The 16,520-nt window shown below is 44.1% G+C and overlaps 1 protein-coding gene and 1 long non-coding RNA gene across 4 annotated transcripts in view; one reads left to right on the top strand and one right to left on the bottom strand.

The window, feature by feature from the left end:
* DSP (desmoplakin) overlaps positions 1 to 14,808 on the bottom strand; it is a 45,014-nt gene extending 30,206 nt beyond the window's left edge. For 2 of the 3 annotated variants that reach the window (XM_054491604.2, XM_054491605.2), the window contains exons 1-2: positions 14,213 to 14,806; positions 552 to 654 (exon numbers count right to left, since the gene is read on the bottom strand). In XM_054491604.2, the coding sequence (XP_054347579.1) occupies positions 552 to 654; positions 14,213 to 14,382 (273 nt within the window). In that variant the 5' untranslated portion in view covers positions 14,383 to 14,806. Of the gene's footprint in view, positions 1 to 551; positions 655 to 14,212 lie in introns of all 3 variants that reach the window. The other variant, XM_054491603.2, reaches the window with a different exon arrangement.
* LOC129038509 (uncharacterized) lies at positions 8,076 to 15,916 on the top strand. The gene is made up of 2 exons (XR_010126553.1): positions 8,076 to 13,994; positions 15,245 to 15,916. It is a non-coding gene; the product is annotated as an uncharacterized LOC129038509 (long non-coding RNA).
* Positions 15,917 to 16,520: the final 604 nt, after the last annotated feature.

Raw genomic sequence — 16,520 nt, 5'->3', positions numbered from 1 at the left:
TCCGGATTCGATGAGATCCTAGAATGTCTCAGTTATCTTAAGAAACACAGCAAGGTTCTCACAAATGTTACCCTTCCTCCTCAATTTTCCATTGCCTATTTTTCCCCATTTTTCTGTTTCTCAGATAAAATTGTTATCTCAATATAGTCATTTTCCCTGAAAAAAAAAACATACTAAATTGATGGTGCATATGAAGATCCATTCCAACCCAGGAACAGAAACATGCCAGGTTGCATCTCTCAGAAGGGAAAGTATCAAAAAGTCACGTAAATCATAAATTGCTTTATTTCCAAAAAGGTGGCATTCTGTAGTGTAAACATTTGTTGGGAGGGGAACGGGGAACTGTTTGAAAGCTGGTTCCCATTGTTAAACCAACATTACAAATAGGTTAAGAAGACACACATCTCTCCGTAGTCTGTTCTGAAAAACAGCATCTCTAAACACCACGTGAAAGAGGTCAGTGTATAGGCCCCGGCCAGCAGAAGCTAACCAGAGCACAGCCGGGTGTGGCCCAGGCTTTGGGAGAAGCGATGGGAACAGAGAAAGCTTACAGGCTGCACGATGAGCTCTGCTCGCATCAAGCAGTCGGAGCAGTTCTGCAGCAGCTCCTGGATGGTGTTCTGGTTCTGGTGCCTGGACATCGTGCCGGTTTGACTAAGGAGGCAAACACAGAGAAACCAGACATCAAATAACTTATTTCAATTCTGAAATAATGTCAAACTTGCAAAAGCTGCAAAAACAGGACAAAACCACTCCTGTGAGACCCTTTATCCAGAATTCCAATTGTTAACATTTCGTTGTGTTTCTTTTATCCCCCTTCTCCCCTCTCCATAGATGTGTATGTATTTTTTGTGTGTATATATTATTTTTTCTGAACCATTTTAGAATAACCATGCCCTTCCACCCCCAAATATTTCAGCATATATTTATCTATGTATACATATTATTTTTTTCTGAATGATTTGAGAATAAACATGGCTTTTTAACCCCCAAATATCTCAGCATATCATTCCTAAGAATAAAAACATTCACTTATATATAATCACAATACAATGATCAAACTCAGAAAATTTACAATTGACACAAACGATTTTCTAATTTATAGAACTTGTTCAGATTTCACCAATTAGCCCAATAATGTCATTCACAGCAAGTTTTCCCCTCCCAGGTCCAGGATCCAATCCAGAAATCTATCTCTCTGAGTTATAAAAACACACTTCTGGCCATGACAATGACACAGAGCTATTTCAGCTTCACTCCTGCTTCATCCCACAGCGGTCCCTATTGACAATCCCCAACACCACAAGTCCCTCTGCAGGAAGACCTCACGGTGTCAGACACAGAGCATAAAGATTTCACTGGCAAGTCTGGCTGAAGGAAAGGTAGGAGAGGAGAAAAAAGCTTACTATACAAAAGTATTGGCCAGACACAGTGGTTCACGCCTATAATCCCAGTGCTTTGGGAAGCCAAGGCAGGAGGACTGATTAAGTCCAGGAGTTGGAGACCAGCCTGAGCAACACAGCAAGACCCTGTCTTACAAAAAAAAAAGATTGTTTTTAAATTAGCCAAACATGGTGATGAATGCCTGTAGCTCTAGCTACTCAGGCAGCTGAGGTGGGAGGATCACTTGAGCCCACGAGTTGGAGGCTGCAATGAGCTATGATCACACCACTGCACTCTTGCCTAGGTGACAGAGTGAGACCCTGTCTGTAAAATATATATATATTTTTTCTGTAATTCCTGTAAAAGACAACGTTTTTTTAAAAATCATGTTGTGAAGAAAGTGATGGAAAATTTAAATACATTATCTTTATTGCAAAACAAACCCATTCTCCTTTCAAGATGTTCCTAGAATACCTATTTTTCTCTACAACGAAGCTCATTCAATGTACATTTCAAATGAGGCACTTTTCTGGAAGACACCTAGCAGAAACCTTAAAACAACAGTGGCATTGGTGGAAAATGTTGCAGATGGTCTGTATCTTAAAGAAAGAGATGACAGAGTTTCATTTGCTCTTCAAGCAAGGTATAACCAAAGTCTGGCTTGTAAATTTACCGAGATGTATTATGCCACAGCACAGCCTACTGTAGTTTGGTTTCAGAGAGATTTAAAGCAGATCAAGTGATTATTTAACGTCTGTGAAAAGTCCTCACGGATGTGCTACAAGAAGTTGGCTCTTCCTACCTTCATCCAGGGCCAGCCTGAGCCTGCTTTTATCTGGTGCCTGTCTAACCAACTGGATGTGTGTGTGTGTGTGTGTGTGTGTGTGTGTGTGAAAGAAAGAATTTCACTGTTTAAAAAAAAAGTCTGACAAACAATGGTTGCATTATGCATAGATGGGATAAGATCACAGTAATGTGGGAATTCTTCCACAGCACCTGGCTGCACTCTCTCACCACAGGAAAGCACTTTCTTTTTTGGCCACCCATCTGGGGTTCCTCCCTGCAGGCAAGGCTCCCCAACAAGCCAGGACTAGATGAATGTGGGTGAGGAGCCCAGACCTCCCTGGGAACTACTCCCAGAAGAAGACACAGGCTCCTCCAGGCAGGCCCAGGGGAGGTGGTGCCAGAGCCATCCAGCTCTCAAAACCAGGACTGCCACCACCCACCACCAATGCAACCAGTCTCTGTCTTCCACTCCGAATTATACAGGAAATGAGGTCCATTTCTCATACTGCTGAGATATAAGCAAGATCATATTTGTTGTCCTAACTTGTGCAGAATTCCAACTGACTTAGAACACCTTCCAAAACGTAGCTGTTATAAAACAGAGGAAAGAAATTCAAGAAACAAAGGAAAACATTAAGAAACCCAGCAACCTCACTCAGAACCCTAGGATGAATTAAAAAATTAGGAAGGTCCTGTGTAATTATTTTTATTTTCTTTATTGAAGGGACATAGGAATACCTTTATTCTGAAACATTAAGAAATTCTGTTCAGCAATTTGGCTCCGAGGGTGATTCCCACAAAGAATGCCAGTCCCAAGCAGATAAATGAAAGAGTTGTCTCTTAACACAATGGAAAGTCAGAGTTTCCTAAATGATTTAATAATGTTTAATAATGTGTGCCACTGTAAAAACAATCCCAAACTGAGCTATAAGATGAGGGTGGGGCACGCCTGTAATCCCAGCACTTTGGGAGGCCAAGGCAAAAGGATTGTTTGAGCTCAGGAGTTCAAGACTAGCCTGGGCAACACAGCATAAAACCCAGCTGTTAAAAAAAATAAAATGATGGAGGCATGGGAAACTGGGTGAGGGTATACACAAACTTTGTACTATTTTGTAACTTTTCTGCAAATCTAAAACTATTCTAGAATTAAAATGTATTAAAAAACAGAGACAGGGAGGACAAACACAATTGTGAATGAACTTTTTTAAAAGTGAATTTATGAGAACAAATTCATTTGACCACAAAATATAAAACTCGCCAACTTCTTTTTACCCAATAACTAGGCTGGTTAGTTATACCACAGTTAGAAATGAATTACATCCAGGATAAAGGAGGTAAGGCAACCAAACATTGGCTTAAAACATTGGCGGGTTTGCTCTATTTTTTAATTCCCTCCCCCTAGTTTTAGAAGACATTCCTATTTCTCTAGAGATCAGTTGGCATCCTATAAAGAGAAGACACCTTACCTGCCTCCCCTTGGCTACCCATATTTGAACTTAAAAAAAAAAAAAAACAGGTAACTTCATATGCTGCTAATAATACAAATAAATTCTTCGTGCTTTTCTAAAGGATTTCCATATGTTCTTTTTTTTTTTTTCTTTTTTCCGAGATAGAGTCTTGCTCTGTCGCCCAGGCTGGAGTGCAGTGGCACGATCTCAGCTCACTGCAACCTCCACTTCCCGGGGTTCAAGTGATTCTCCTGCCTCAATCTTCCGAGTAGCTGGGACTACAGGCATGCGCCACCACGCCCAGCTACTTTTTTTTTTTTTTGTATTTTTAGTAGAGATGGGGTTTCACCATGTTGGTCAGGCTAGTCTCAAACTCCTGACCTCAAATGATCTGCCCACCTCGGCCTCCCAGAGTGTTAGGATTATAGGTGTAAGCCACTGTGCCCTGTCTCATATGTTCCTGATATCCACTAAAACACTTACATGTTTTGCATGGCATGTTAGTAAATAAATTAACAACTGTATAAGAATAGGGAATGCACAGAAATCTAATCCTTTAAAGGGTTGAAAAAATAAAAAGCTTAAGTGTCGGAACAATGAAATAAAGAATCTTTTATATCATTATTTGTCTATTGGGAAATGTGATCTAATTAACCAAATTTCATCATATACACAACTTTTCAAGACCACGTCTGATCCTTAAAACAAGGTCTACTTCTATCTTTCATCTGTAAGAATCCAACTTCAGTCTTAGGTGTGGCCAAGAATTCCCTTTGGAAACAGACTGAGGCGAGAAAAGGAACTAGGTATACACCTTGTGAAGGGCTCGGTCCATCAAAACAAGACAGAGGGAGAGGGAGACTCAGGCCAACTAAGGTATAGGGAATCCACCTTGACAGGTCAGTTTGCTTGTCTTAGCCCAATGAAGAATCCACACAGAACTCGCTGTACTCAATCCGGGAGGAAGTTCAGCGGAAAGGATTTCGACCCATCGGGTTAGTCTGATGTCAGACATACACCACCTGTATGTGTAGCACTGGATTCTTCAGCACAAGAGCCAGGAGAGCTTGCTTCAGGAAACATGCCTTTTTTTTTTTTTTTTTTTTTTTTGAGAAGGAGTCTCACTCTGTCGCCCAGGCTGGAATGCAGTGGCACAATCTCAGCTCATTGCAACCTCCACCTCCTGGGTTCAAGTGATTCTTCTGCCTCAGCCTCCTAAGTAGCTGGGATTACAGGCACACTGCCACCACGCAAAGCTAATTTTTGTATTTTAGTAGAGACAGGGTTTCACCAAATTTTGGCCAGCCTGGTCTCAAACTCCTGACCTCAAGTGATCCACCTGCCTTGGCCTCCCAAAGTGCTAGGATTACAGATGTGAGCCACCGCTCCCAGCCAGGAAACATGCATTTTTTTAAAAGCTGTAATTCAAACCTTTCTAAGTCAGATTATATATATATACGTTATTGACCACACAATTTTAGATTTTTTTTTTAATCTCAGAAATTTCTATCTCCATCTGTTGGGCTAAATGGTATGTAAGATTTCTTCACCTCATTCATTCTGTAACTCAATTTTAGGAAATGACCAACCTCATTCTTCCTTATTGAAAATAATACAAATGTCTATGTTAAGTTCATGGTAAATAAATTTATTCATGCTAATTGAATTAAATTTAATTCATATAGTGCAGTTTGGGAAAATGCAAAATTCTATAATGTATAAAGAAATAATTTTAAAATGATGTACTTACAAGTGCATACAAATTTTTTTAAATCCCTACCCTCAAAGAAATTTTTAATACTGCTACATATGGGTGTTAGGGTTGAGAGATTTTCAAATCATGTTAGGAATTAAATTAACAAGCCATGAAGTTCAATTTTTAAATCCCATTTCAGTGGCACAGAAGATGGCAGATGTCATATGCTTTTTTTAAAAAAAAAAAAAGAAAAAGAAACTCATTTGGGTCAAATTTATCAAAAGAATATTGACTTCTAAACCAAAATTAATAGGTGCCCTTGAAAAAAAAACTCATCCTTAAAAGTTTTTAACTCTTCTGACAGATAAATGAGTCATATTACAAAGAACCTACCTGTACATACTTTTTTTTTAAGTTCATCCTAAAACTTGTTTAAACAAGTAAGGGTTCCAAATATTTGCATAGAGAGCCCTTCATCGGTGGTTAAAAAGAAAACAAGTTCTGGATTCTAATCCAAAGACGGACCACAGGAATGTGTGAACAATATTACCAAGATTTCAAGTTTTTATTTTACTACCTTCAAAAAAACATTTTTCTTTAAAAACAGGACTCCAAAACTAGCTGTCCTAAGGCATTAGCTTTACATGTGTTGCCAAAAATATTATTTTTAAAAATACAAGACAACATTGGGTGCCGCAGCTCATGCCTGTAATCCCAGCACTTAGGGAGGCAGAGGCCGCCGGATTGTTTGAACCCAGGAGTTTAAGATCAGCCTGGGCAACATGGCGAAACCCTATCTCTACAGAAAAAAAAAAAAAAAAAACCAGCTGGGCGTGATGGCACAGGCCTGTAAGTCCCAGCTACTCAGGAGGCTGAGATGGGAGGCTGAGATGAGATGGTTGAACCTGGGAGGCAGAGGCTGCAGTGAGCCGAGATTGCACCACTGCACTCCAGCCTGGGCGAAAGAGCAAGACCTTGTCTTAAAAAAATAAAAATATTCAGAAAGATACAGGAAAAAAAGTTCATACTTTCAGAAAGCTAAAGAAAAAATAACACACAAAAAAAAGACAAATATTTCAAAAAGGGACATTATAGGCAAAAAAAAAAGTTTTTAAATGAAGAGTTACTCTCTTTGTTTTATAAAAATACTTTTATAATAACTATGTTGCTCATTAGACACTTGGACCATGCCCCGTAACTTTGCATTTCTTTCTGTTTATATATTTTCTCTCCAACTGGACTCTTTCCTTCCTTCCTCTTTCCATCTCTCCCTTCCTCTCTCTCCTCTTCTTTTGTTCATTCAGTCAACACAGGCTCTTGTACATATGCCAGAAAGACTCATATGTCTCTCTGTTTTCAGGTTCATGGAATAATTGCCTAGAAAAAACTCAGGAAATGTGTGTTAGGAACTATGATAGTTATGTAATGCATTAATATTGACCGTAAGGCCTATTTGCTTAGCTCTTTACAATTTTCAAAGCATTTTTCACATATACTATTTTGTTTGAGTTTCTTGAAAGGCTCTTGCATAAAAAGAAAAATATATTTTTAATACTTCATTTAAGGATGATACTTTACCTCTAAGATTCACTAGCCGGGTGCGGTGGCTCACGCCTGTAATCCCAACACTTCAGGAGGCTGAGGTGGGAGGATCACCTGAGGCCGGGAGTTTGAGACCAGCCTGACCAACATGGAGAAACCCCGTCTCTACTAAAAATACAAAATTAGCCAGGAGTGGTGGCGCATGCCTGTAATCCCAGCTACTCAGGAGGCTGAAGCAGGAGAATCGCTTGAACCTGGGAGGCGGAGGTTGCAGTGAGCCGAGGGCACCATTGCCCTCCAGCCTGGGCAACAAGAGCGAAACTCCGTCTCAAAAAAAAAAATTCATTAAACACCCTCTATATACATCAGCTGAAATGCCGTGTTAGCCATCCTTCAAAAGTTCAAAATTTCAGAAGTTACAGCCTTCTGCAAGGAGCTTCCGTATCACACCTCTGCATCCTCTCTCTTGCATTGAACACACCTGGCTACCTGCTCCTGGAGAGCAAAGTCCCATGTCTTAGTCATCTTGGACTCCTACAAACACTTAACCTAACAACATAAATAAGGTTCGGCACACAGAAGGTACTTAATGCATGTTTGGCTTAGTAAAGTGGAAGAAAAACAAAGGCAAACAAAAGACCGATCTGAGGATATTATGGCTCATCTCATTACCCTCATTTCAAAAGCTCAACCAGAGAGTACAGCTGTCCCCTCCCCATTCCCACTCCAGCAGTGAGCAAACATGGTGGATTTTTTTTCTCTATAGATTTTAGAAAGACAGCCTCCTTTGATCCTGCATTTTGTCTACGCCCAGGAGCTACAGAAACAGTACTCTAATAAAAGTTCTGCTTCTTTTCCAGGCAGTTTTCTCGATTTTCACACTGTGTGTTTGGCAGATTGTGTTTGCGGGATAGTGGAAAGCTGATCACATATCATTAACTTCAGAAGGACTTTGAAGTAGGGCACAGTTGGAGTCCACGCCCAGCTCAGCCACTTCCAGTTATACAGCCTGTGACCTTGAGCAACTTAAAGTGACATCCACTGGCAGTGCCTGGAGCTTCTGCCTCTATGACAGGTAGAACACCCCCCTCCTGGGGCTGAGGTGAGGCTCAGGGGGGCACTGCAGAGGCAGAGGCCTCACTTAGTGATAGCTCTTACTTGCGGAGGCTGCTGCTGTTGTTATGGTTCTGAAATTTCTTTCTTTTTTTTTTTTTCCACGGAGTCTCGCTGTGTTGCCCAGGCTGGAGTGCAGTGGCATGATCTCAGCTCACTGCAACCTCTGCCTCCCGGGTTCAAGCGATTCTTCTACCTCAGCCTCCTGAGCAGTTGGGACTACAGGCACCCGCCACCATGCCCGGCTAATTTTTGTATTTTTAGTAGAGACGGGGTTTCACCATATTGGCTAGGCTGGTCTGGAACTCCTGACCTCGTGATCCGCCCGCCTCAGCCTCCCAAAGTGCTGGATTACAGCTATGAGCCACCGCGCCCAGCTGAAATTTCATTTTTGTGTTTTGTCTTTGCCCCAGTCCATAACTTTAAGGATGTCCTGCAGCAAAATGGAAGTGGGGTGATAAGAAAAAAAAGAGAAAGAGGAGAAGGAAGAAATGGATTGGGTATTAAGTGTGAGGCATTTCAGGAGTTCGTAAGGTTCCCTACGAGGCTCAAAAATAACTGAGACAATTCATAGAGAGTGATACACTTTACCAGCATGAAAGAAACTTATTGAGGGTAAGAAAATTCAAAGGCCAGGTGCACTGGCTCTTGCCTGTAATTCTAGCACTTTGGAAGGCCAAGGTGGGAGGATCACTTGAGCCCAGGAGTTCAAGACCAGCCTGGGCAAGAGAGCGAGACCTTGTCTCTACAAAAAAAAAATTGTTTTAATTAGTTGGGTATGGTGGCACACACCTGTGGTCCCAGCTACTCGAGAGGCTGAGGTGGGAGAGTCACTTAAGCCTGAGTGGTCAAGACTGCAGTGAGCTATGATCATGCCACCACTCCAGCCTTAGCCACAGAGCAAGACCCATCTCAAAACAAACAAACAAACAAACAAACAAACAAACAAAATGTAATTCCAAGCAGAACCTTAGATCTGTTTGCTGCAGCTTCTCACTAAACTGTCTTCATTTTCATGAAATGTAGATTTCACATTCATGAGCCCTTCCAGCCCAAGGTGTCCGTGGTGAGGCATAAATTATTGGACTGCACTAGTATTTTACAAGATGTCACCTCAAATGAGCAGCTCATGTCTGAGTCTTAGGATCTGTGGGGCCGTGACTTCAAAATCATAACCACACCTGAACGTTTTCAAGCAGCAGGGCCACTGGGACCAGCCCAGCGGGAGGGAGATGGAGAAAATCAAGGGGTGGGGCACTTCTCCCAGCTGCAGCAACAAGGCCTCCAGACTGAAACCACTCCTTCTAGAACCTCCTGGTCTGGAAAAACTGGTTAGCTGAGTCAAGACACACTCTCCAAGTCTCACACCCAAGCCCTCCTTGCTCCACCCTAAGAAGTCAGCACTGAGGCATCAGAGCCATCAGCAGTTTTTCCCTTTCCAAGACATTTCCATTACCTGAACAATGAAATTATGCCCATATTTAGAGAAAAAAATGACTGTTGAAAGCTGTATTGTCCCATTAAATAGATCTGACTAACAATTAGTTGGCTTAATGCAGAATCAAATTGAGTTTCTTTTTTCCTAAGCAGATAGAAACTCTACAGGAGTATTAATGAAAGAATACAATGATTATGAAATATTTCACAGGAATGCAGACTGAGGAATTTAACAGATTAAAAATAAGTAATAACTCAGAAAAAGGTTTACAAGTAGAAAAGGTGAATTCTCACACTACAGGTTTAATCTTCTCTTGGGTCATTGTGGTATACTGGATTCAAATCTAGCTTAACCACTTAACTAGCTATGTGACCTTAGGCAAGCCTCAGATTCCCATCTGTAAACTGGGAAGTTTGTTATGAGGCTTGACATAACATCCTATACAAGGCACATCACAGGTATTTGCCGGGTAATGGTAACTATTATTAACCACCGACCTGATATTTTTATAAAATATACAAGTTAAATTTAATAACCATATAAATGTTACCTGCCATATATTAAGCTACACTAAATCTTGCTTTGCAATCATCTCCCAGAAAAGTGTTTGGACTATCTACGCTATGAGTCACTCGAGCTCTGGGCCTGTTTTCTCAGACTCTCCCTTGCCTCTCGCATCCAATTCTTAGCTGAAGCTGTCACTTCACCTTGGCAACACCTACTTTCCCATCCACCGCCCTCACCGTGGTTCAGACTTTCATTCCCTCCCTCCTTCACTGGTGCAATGGCTTCCTTAAGCCAACACCTAAACAGTCCAGAAGCTCAGTTATGATCGTCTGACTTCCCTGCTACTCCAATGGAGGAGACTTTCAACGGCTTCAATGAAAACCTGCACCAGCTTCCCTCTGCCTATCCAAATCCCTCTCCAGGGCATTCAAGGTCTCCAATGCCTTGGTCAAAAAGGATGCTTCCTCCTTTCGTCTTACTCCCTCCGTGCTCAGAGGGAATGCTCAAAAAGATCACTCCATGGGCTTCGCAGACTTTTCTCATGCTCTTCTCTCCCCCTGGAAGGCTCTCTGCCCACCCATCTTGAAACAGCTGAAATACTCCAAAGTCTAGTTCGACACCACTTCCTATATAAAGTCTTCCCAGTGCCCCCACGACAGATATTCTCTCACCTCCTTGTGAAGTCTGAAGTCACGTACACCCCTCCTGTGCATTCCGCTTTTGCGTGCTAGTCTTCGTGTACTTATCTTCCTTGGAAGGGCCTACACTCCTTTCAAGGCTATAGATTTCCGCCTTGATCTCCCCTGACACTTAACACAGAATGCAGCCAATGCTCGGTAAATTCTTGCTGAATTAAGGAATTAATGGAATTTGAGATGCTTTCATGGTGTAATTACAGGCCTGTCCATTCTAAAAGTCAGGCTGTGAAGGCACAGGGAAAACCAAGGTGAGGATCCTTGGGTCCTCAGGCCAACCCAGCCATAAGTGGATTCTGGGATCCTGGGCACGTCCTCAGCTTCCTGTCTCTGAAGTTTGCATGTGGGGTTTCTGCCTAGGCTAAGTGATCCTTAGGGGTCCCCCCTGCTCTAAAATTCAGGCGAATGGACCTGTTTGTCTCATAGTAAGAAATAAGCTTCTCTTAAAACCTAATTTAAGACTAACTTTAAAATGTATATGAAATAATGATCACATGTATCTTAGTTTTGAAATCATGAGATCTGAAGAAAAATAAGCATTAATATTATAACCACATATTTCTGAAACTTAATGACTATTTTCTGCTTTTAATCCTCCCACAAATTCACCCTTTGATAGGTGAGATCTAACTGTAAGACTTTGTTACTTTGGTAACAAATTTCACTACAGATTTGTAACTTGTTTTAATGACAGGAATAAGACTAGAGTAATTCTGCTGTAATTGAAAACAGTATTAATATAACATCCTATCCAAGAAGAATCCAAAATTTACATTTCAAGACATGTACATGTCTATTATTTCATTATCAAGGTTGTAACATTTACCAAATGTTAACAAAATTAAGTAGTTGCAGATTCCATTCAATCTAAAATAAAGACACAAAGAACAGGCAGGTGGTAGGGGAAAAAGGGAGAATTAGGATACAATGAGATCTAATACTGTCCTAAAAATAGGTAAGTGCTGTTCCTGGAAAGGACAGAGAGAGAGATGTTTTAAAGTCATTTTCAAAGGAAAACTAAGAGTTGGGCCCTCCACACATTCAAATTACTTTATTTAGGGAAGGGCTAAATACAAAACACTCCACTCAAAAATCACCAATCTATTAATAATTCAGCCATAAAGTAGCAGTTTTTGAAATAAATGAGTTTAAAGTCAACCAATAGTTTTTATACTAGTTTTCGTGCTAAAAAAAAAAAAAAAGAAAGAAAGAAAAGAAAACCACAAAAACCTTTATTTAGAAAACCTTTGGGTCAGAAAAATACTTATGAAATTCTTAATCATCATTCACTTAGCAGAGAGCAGTGGCTCCCTTGGGCACAGAGGGCACCCTGCTTCTACAAAGTGCATGCCACAGCCAAACATATCCCTCCACACAAAACCAGAATGCCACCAGAAAAACTGCTACATGCCCTGTCTTCAGTCAGTCGCTATTATTTGAAAACGCAGAAGTCAGCATGTGTGGGCTATTTTGTAGTCAGTAGCACCACTGCAGGCTGGGACAGGCTCGGGAGGAAACTCCATTGCCAGGGTCCCCGGAAAGAATGACCGCCTCCCGACTCAAGCCCTGAGCTTGACGCCCTGCTGCCGGGCAGAGCAACATTAATGAGGAGAAAAAACATCCTTCCTCAAAGTCAGGTAATTTTTCACTTAGATCTCTTTCCCCTTCCCAGAGAGATGTGAGACTTGACAAGTTTATAAGTAGGCTTTAAGTTGGAAAAACAGAACACAAGAAATGATACTACACAATGAAAAAACATGGAGCCTGCCCAAAATTAAATGTTTCAGTGGGAAATCCTAATAAAACATGTATCTTGATGCAGTTCATTAACCAATTAATTTATTAAAGTTTTACTTCCCTACAAAAGGTATAAGAAGCCAAGGGAGTGAAATATTCGATTAATAGTACTGATTATTGTCTATTTAAAAGAAATCCAGGCTAGCAAAAGCATAGTTATAAATCATAATCAAAATAAATACTTGGTTCATGAAAACGCCAAAAAGAGCTACTAAAGAGTCCTTCACATTCTATTCTGACTTGGATTTAAACTGTGTGTAACCCACACATTTAAAGGATGTGCATCTCAAATCCTGGAGGACTGCGAGAAAAAATTTAAATTTCACATTTAAATGGCTGGCAAAATTTTAAAACAAATGTAATGAAAACCCAAGTTTTCATTCCTCCTATTGCTTGGCACATTTTCCCTGGAAATCCCCAGACACATTTTGTTCAGGAAACAAAGAACTCCAAGATTGAGACAATTCGTTGCTAACTCAAAAAAAAAAAAAAAAAAAGCGAAAATAGATTTTCAGGATGCCCCAGAAATAAATAAATGAATCTAAGCAGAAAACAGGTTGCGACTCGAGTATTCCCTGCCTTCAAAACTGCTTGCAAAAACAAAACTCCCTGGAGCGCATTCAGGCTGCTCCTCCCAGGCCTAGGGCCACAACGCCTGGTAAATAACGTCCCGGCGCTCAGGGCCTCTTTCCCAAAAGCCCGACGTGGGAAGAACTAGCAGGGGGCGGGGAGGTGGGGCGGGCTGCAAAACGCGCACGGCTCACGTGGGCATCTAGAGTCCAGCTCCCGAGACCCGGTCAAAGCAGGGACAGGGTCTCTCCCCACCCACCCAAATGACGCCCTCGGTCTGTTTCCGCGAGGATCCGGAGAAGCTGACCCTCTCACCGGGGGGTCTTCCCGGGGCACCTAGGCCAGGGCGGACCCCCAGCGTCGTCCTCTCCCCCCGCCCCCCACTCCCCTGCCCACACATTCTGGATCAAAGCAGACACGCGGCCGGCGCTCTGCGATCCAAGGCACACTGGGGTCTTTCATCCGGTGTTTTTAAAAAGGAGGAAACAAAAGGCTCAGAGGCAGGATCCCGGGTGCGCTCGCCCGCGGAGGCTGCGGCGCGGACGACCGAGGGGAACAGGCACGTCCCGGCCGAACTTCGAGCCCCAGGCCCGGCAGCCACCCCGGCGGGGAAGTTTCGTTTGCCCGACAGGGGAAGCCGAAGCGCCTCCTCGGGACAGGACCCCGCGCCGCCGGGACGCGCAGCCTTGATACAAACGTCCTTGGGTGGCCGAGGAGTCCAGGAGTCGCTGCAGTCGTGGACTCGGGGTTACTTGGCATTGGGGGTGAGCCGGTAGAGACTGCGGAGTCCCGAGCACCACTCGGCCACCAGACAGGACCAGGGCCCAGCTCCTTTCCTCTTTTACTTTGATTACGGTTGGAGAGGTTGGGTTTTGTGGTCGCAGCCCCACCTCGCCTGACCTCCCATTCGCGGGCTGGGACAAAGGCGACTGCAGCCGTGTCCAGCAGACAGGGGACAGCCCCGCGCTGGCCGGACGCCCCCTCTGACCACCCGCCCGGGCTCGCGGGAGGAGAGAAAGGTAAGACCGAGTCCCTGTTCGCAGGACAGGGGCCAACCTGTCCCCGCACGCGTCAGGACACCCGGGTCCTGCTCCCAGCGCGGCCGGGAAGTTCTTTCCGGACCTGGGGCAAAAAATCTTTCCACCTTCGGGACTCGAGTCTCCCAGTCGCCCAGAAGAGGACGGTCCCTCCCTGTCCCGCAAGCCCCGCAGCCCGCGCTCTCCGGGCAGGTACCCACCAGTAGCCGTCCGAGTTCTGGTCGGTGATCACGCCGCGCCGCGAGTAGTACATCCTGCTGGTGCCCCCGCCGCCGCTGGTCACCTCGTAGCGCAGGTCCGGGCCAGACTCGGCGCGGGTCATGCGGCCCAGAGTGTTGATCCGCGGGTGGGAGCCTCCGTTGCAGCTCATGTCGGCGGGCAATCGGGAGAGCGGCTCAGCGCCGAGGCATAAGCGAGGCGGGCCGGCGCGGAGAAAGCGGAGGGGACCAAGGACAGGCGGACGGCCCGGGAACCGGGCGCGAGTGCGGAGGGCTCGCGAGGTCGCTGCTCGCCACCTGGGCCCTCCCGAGGCCGCTGCGAGCGCGGAGACGGCGACGGGCCGGGGGCTGGAGCGGGAGGAAGAGCTGTGGCTCGAAGGGCGGCAAGTGCGCAGAGGAGCTGCGTCGGAGCTGGGTGTTGGTGTTGGTCGGCGGCGGAGCGAGTCTCCTCCCCGCTGGCACCGGGCGCCGAGGCCACACCTGGCCGGTTTCTTCCCAGGGCGGGGTGCGGCCGCCGCGCCTTCCCCGCCCCGCCGCGGGTGTCACCGACGCACTCCGGCCGCCCCTCCCCACCTGCACCCGCCGCCCGCGGCTCCGCCCTGCGCCACCGAGGCCTGAGTAACGCCGGGCGGGGCGGGGGCGGGGTCCCCGAGACCCGAGCGCCCTGGGCGAAGCCACCGCGGGGAGGACGTGCGCTCGCGGGGGCCGCTGCGCTCTGCGCTGGGGCCTCTCGGGCTGGGAATGCGTGGCCCGGCTTTTGAGGACTTCCTCGGTCCCCGGGCGGAAATAGCTGGAATGGAGGGGCCTCTCGATTGGAGACTTACTGGTCAAATATTTACTTTTGTTGATCACTGGAAACGCTACCTACCACGCACTGACTAGAACCACAGTGAGGAGGGAACGCTTTAGATGATAGAGTTTTGTTTGGGGACTTGTTTTGTTTTGTTTTATTCCAGGAATTCAGGAAATTGCCTCAGAAGTCCGATTTCTGATGTGTAAAACCTTTTTTTACAGAAAACCATGACTTCCTGGAAAAGTCTTCAACGTAAATATTAATCTCTTTGGCATAAAGAGGAAAACACTACAGCTAATTTTTCATGGGATAACATAAAAATATAAGTTGCAATTTCTTTTATTTTTTTCCCTTTCGATGGTCTTTTTAAACGAGGAGTAAAGATTTCAACGCCAGGTCCAGTTTCCAAATTTTGTACGAGAACCTTGCGGATGCTTGTCTCTCGCGCGCTTCTCCGCAGACCCAACCCTCTCCGGAACTCAGAGCTGTTCACCCAAGTCAGCGGAGGAGGCCTCCTGGGACTTGAGACTGAGGGTGGCAAAGAATCCTAGGCAGAGATCATCAACTTGGTACCGATGAGTGACGCGGGACTTGAACATTCCAAAGACTTGCTCCAGGGCCACTGCCAGTTAAGAGGCTGAGTGTTAACTGCACCGTAGGCTCCAGGAACCGAACCGAGTTTGGATACAGACCCAGTCACACCATCCATGAAAAGCTGTTTCTATAATATGGAAAATTGTTAAATGACGCTTTAGTAAAAGCCATTTAAAGATCTTTCTAATAAATTTTTCATCTTCCCAAACAATGCCGCTAATTACCTTCAGATACACTGCGTTTCCAAAATGTTTATGAACTGAAAACAAAAATAAAAAACTAGATTTTTATGTTGTAAAGAGAGTGGGACTTTCTAAATTTTGTCATATTATAGCGCTTCTCATGACAACTTGACCCTTTAGGCATAATTTTTGACAAAATGTCTTGTTCTTTTTCTTTTTACAGCTGAACGTCTTAAATTCAAGGAGTAAACACATATAATGAGATAAAAGTTTATCACTGTTAGCACAACCAATAATTTGCATCGTAGTCTCAATTTCCTCGAATCTTTAATAAAACCAAAGTGGTCAAGTGTTTAAATGATTATACAGATTGAGTACCCCTTATCCAAAATGCTTGGGACCAGAAATATTTTGGATTCTGGATTTTCTTGGATTTTGCAATATTTGCATAGATGTAACAAGAGATCTTTGCGGATGGAACTCAAGCCTAAACATGAAATTTAGTTGTTTTCTATATGCCTTTTACACATAGCCTGAAGGTAATTTTATACAATATTTTAGATCATTTTGTGCATGAAACAGTTTTGACTGCAAGTCATCACGTGAGGTCAGGTGTGGAATTCGCCACTTGTCATCATGTCAGTGCTCAGAAAGTTTGCATTTGGGAGCATTTTGGATTTCAGATTTTCAGATTAGGGATGCTCAACCTGTACAAACACTG

This window comes from Pongo pygmaeus, chromosome 5 (assembly GCF_028885625.2).
Source record: "Pongo pygmaeus isolate AG05252 chromosome 5, NHGRI_mPonPyg2-v2.0_pri, whole genome shotgun sequence".
NCBI classification, from domain to species: Eukaryota; Metazoa; Chordata; class Mammalia; order Primates; family Hominidae; genus Pongo; species Pongo pygmaeus.
The sequence above is the reverse complement of the archived record's forward strand: the minus strand, read 5'-3'. Positions and strand labels throughout refer to the sequence as shown.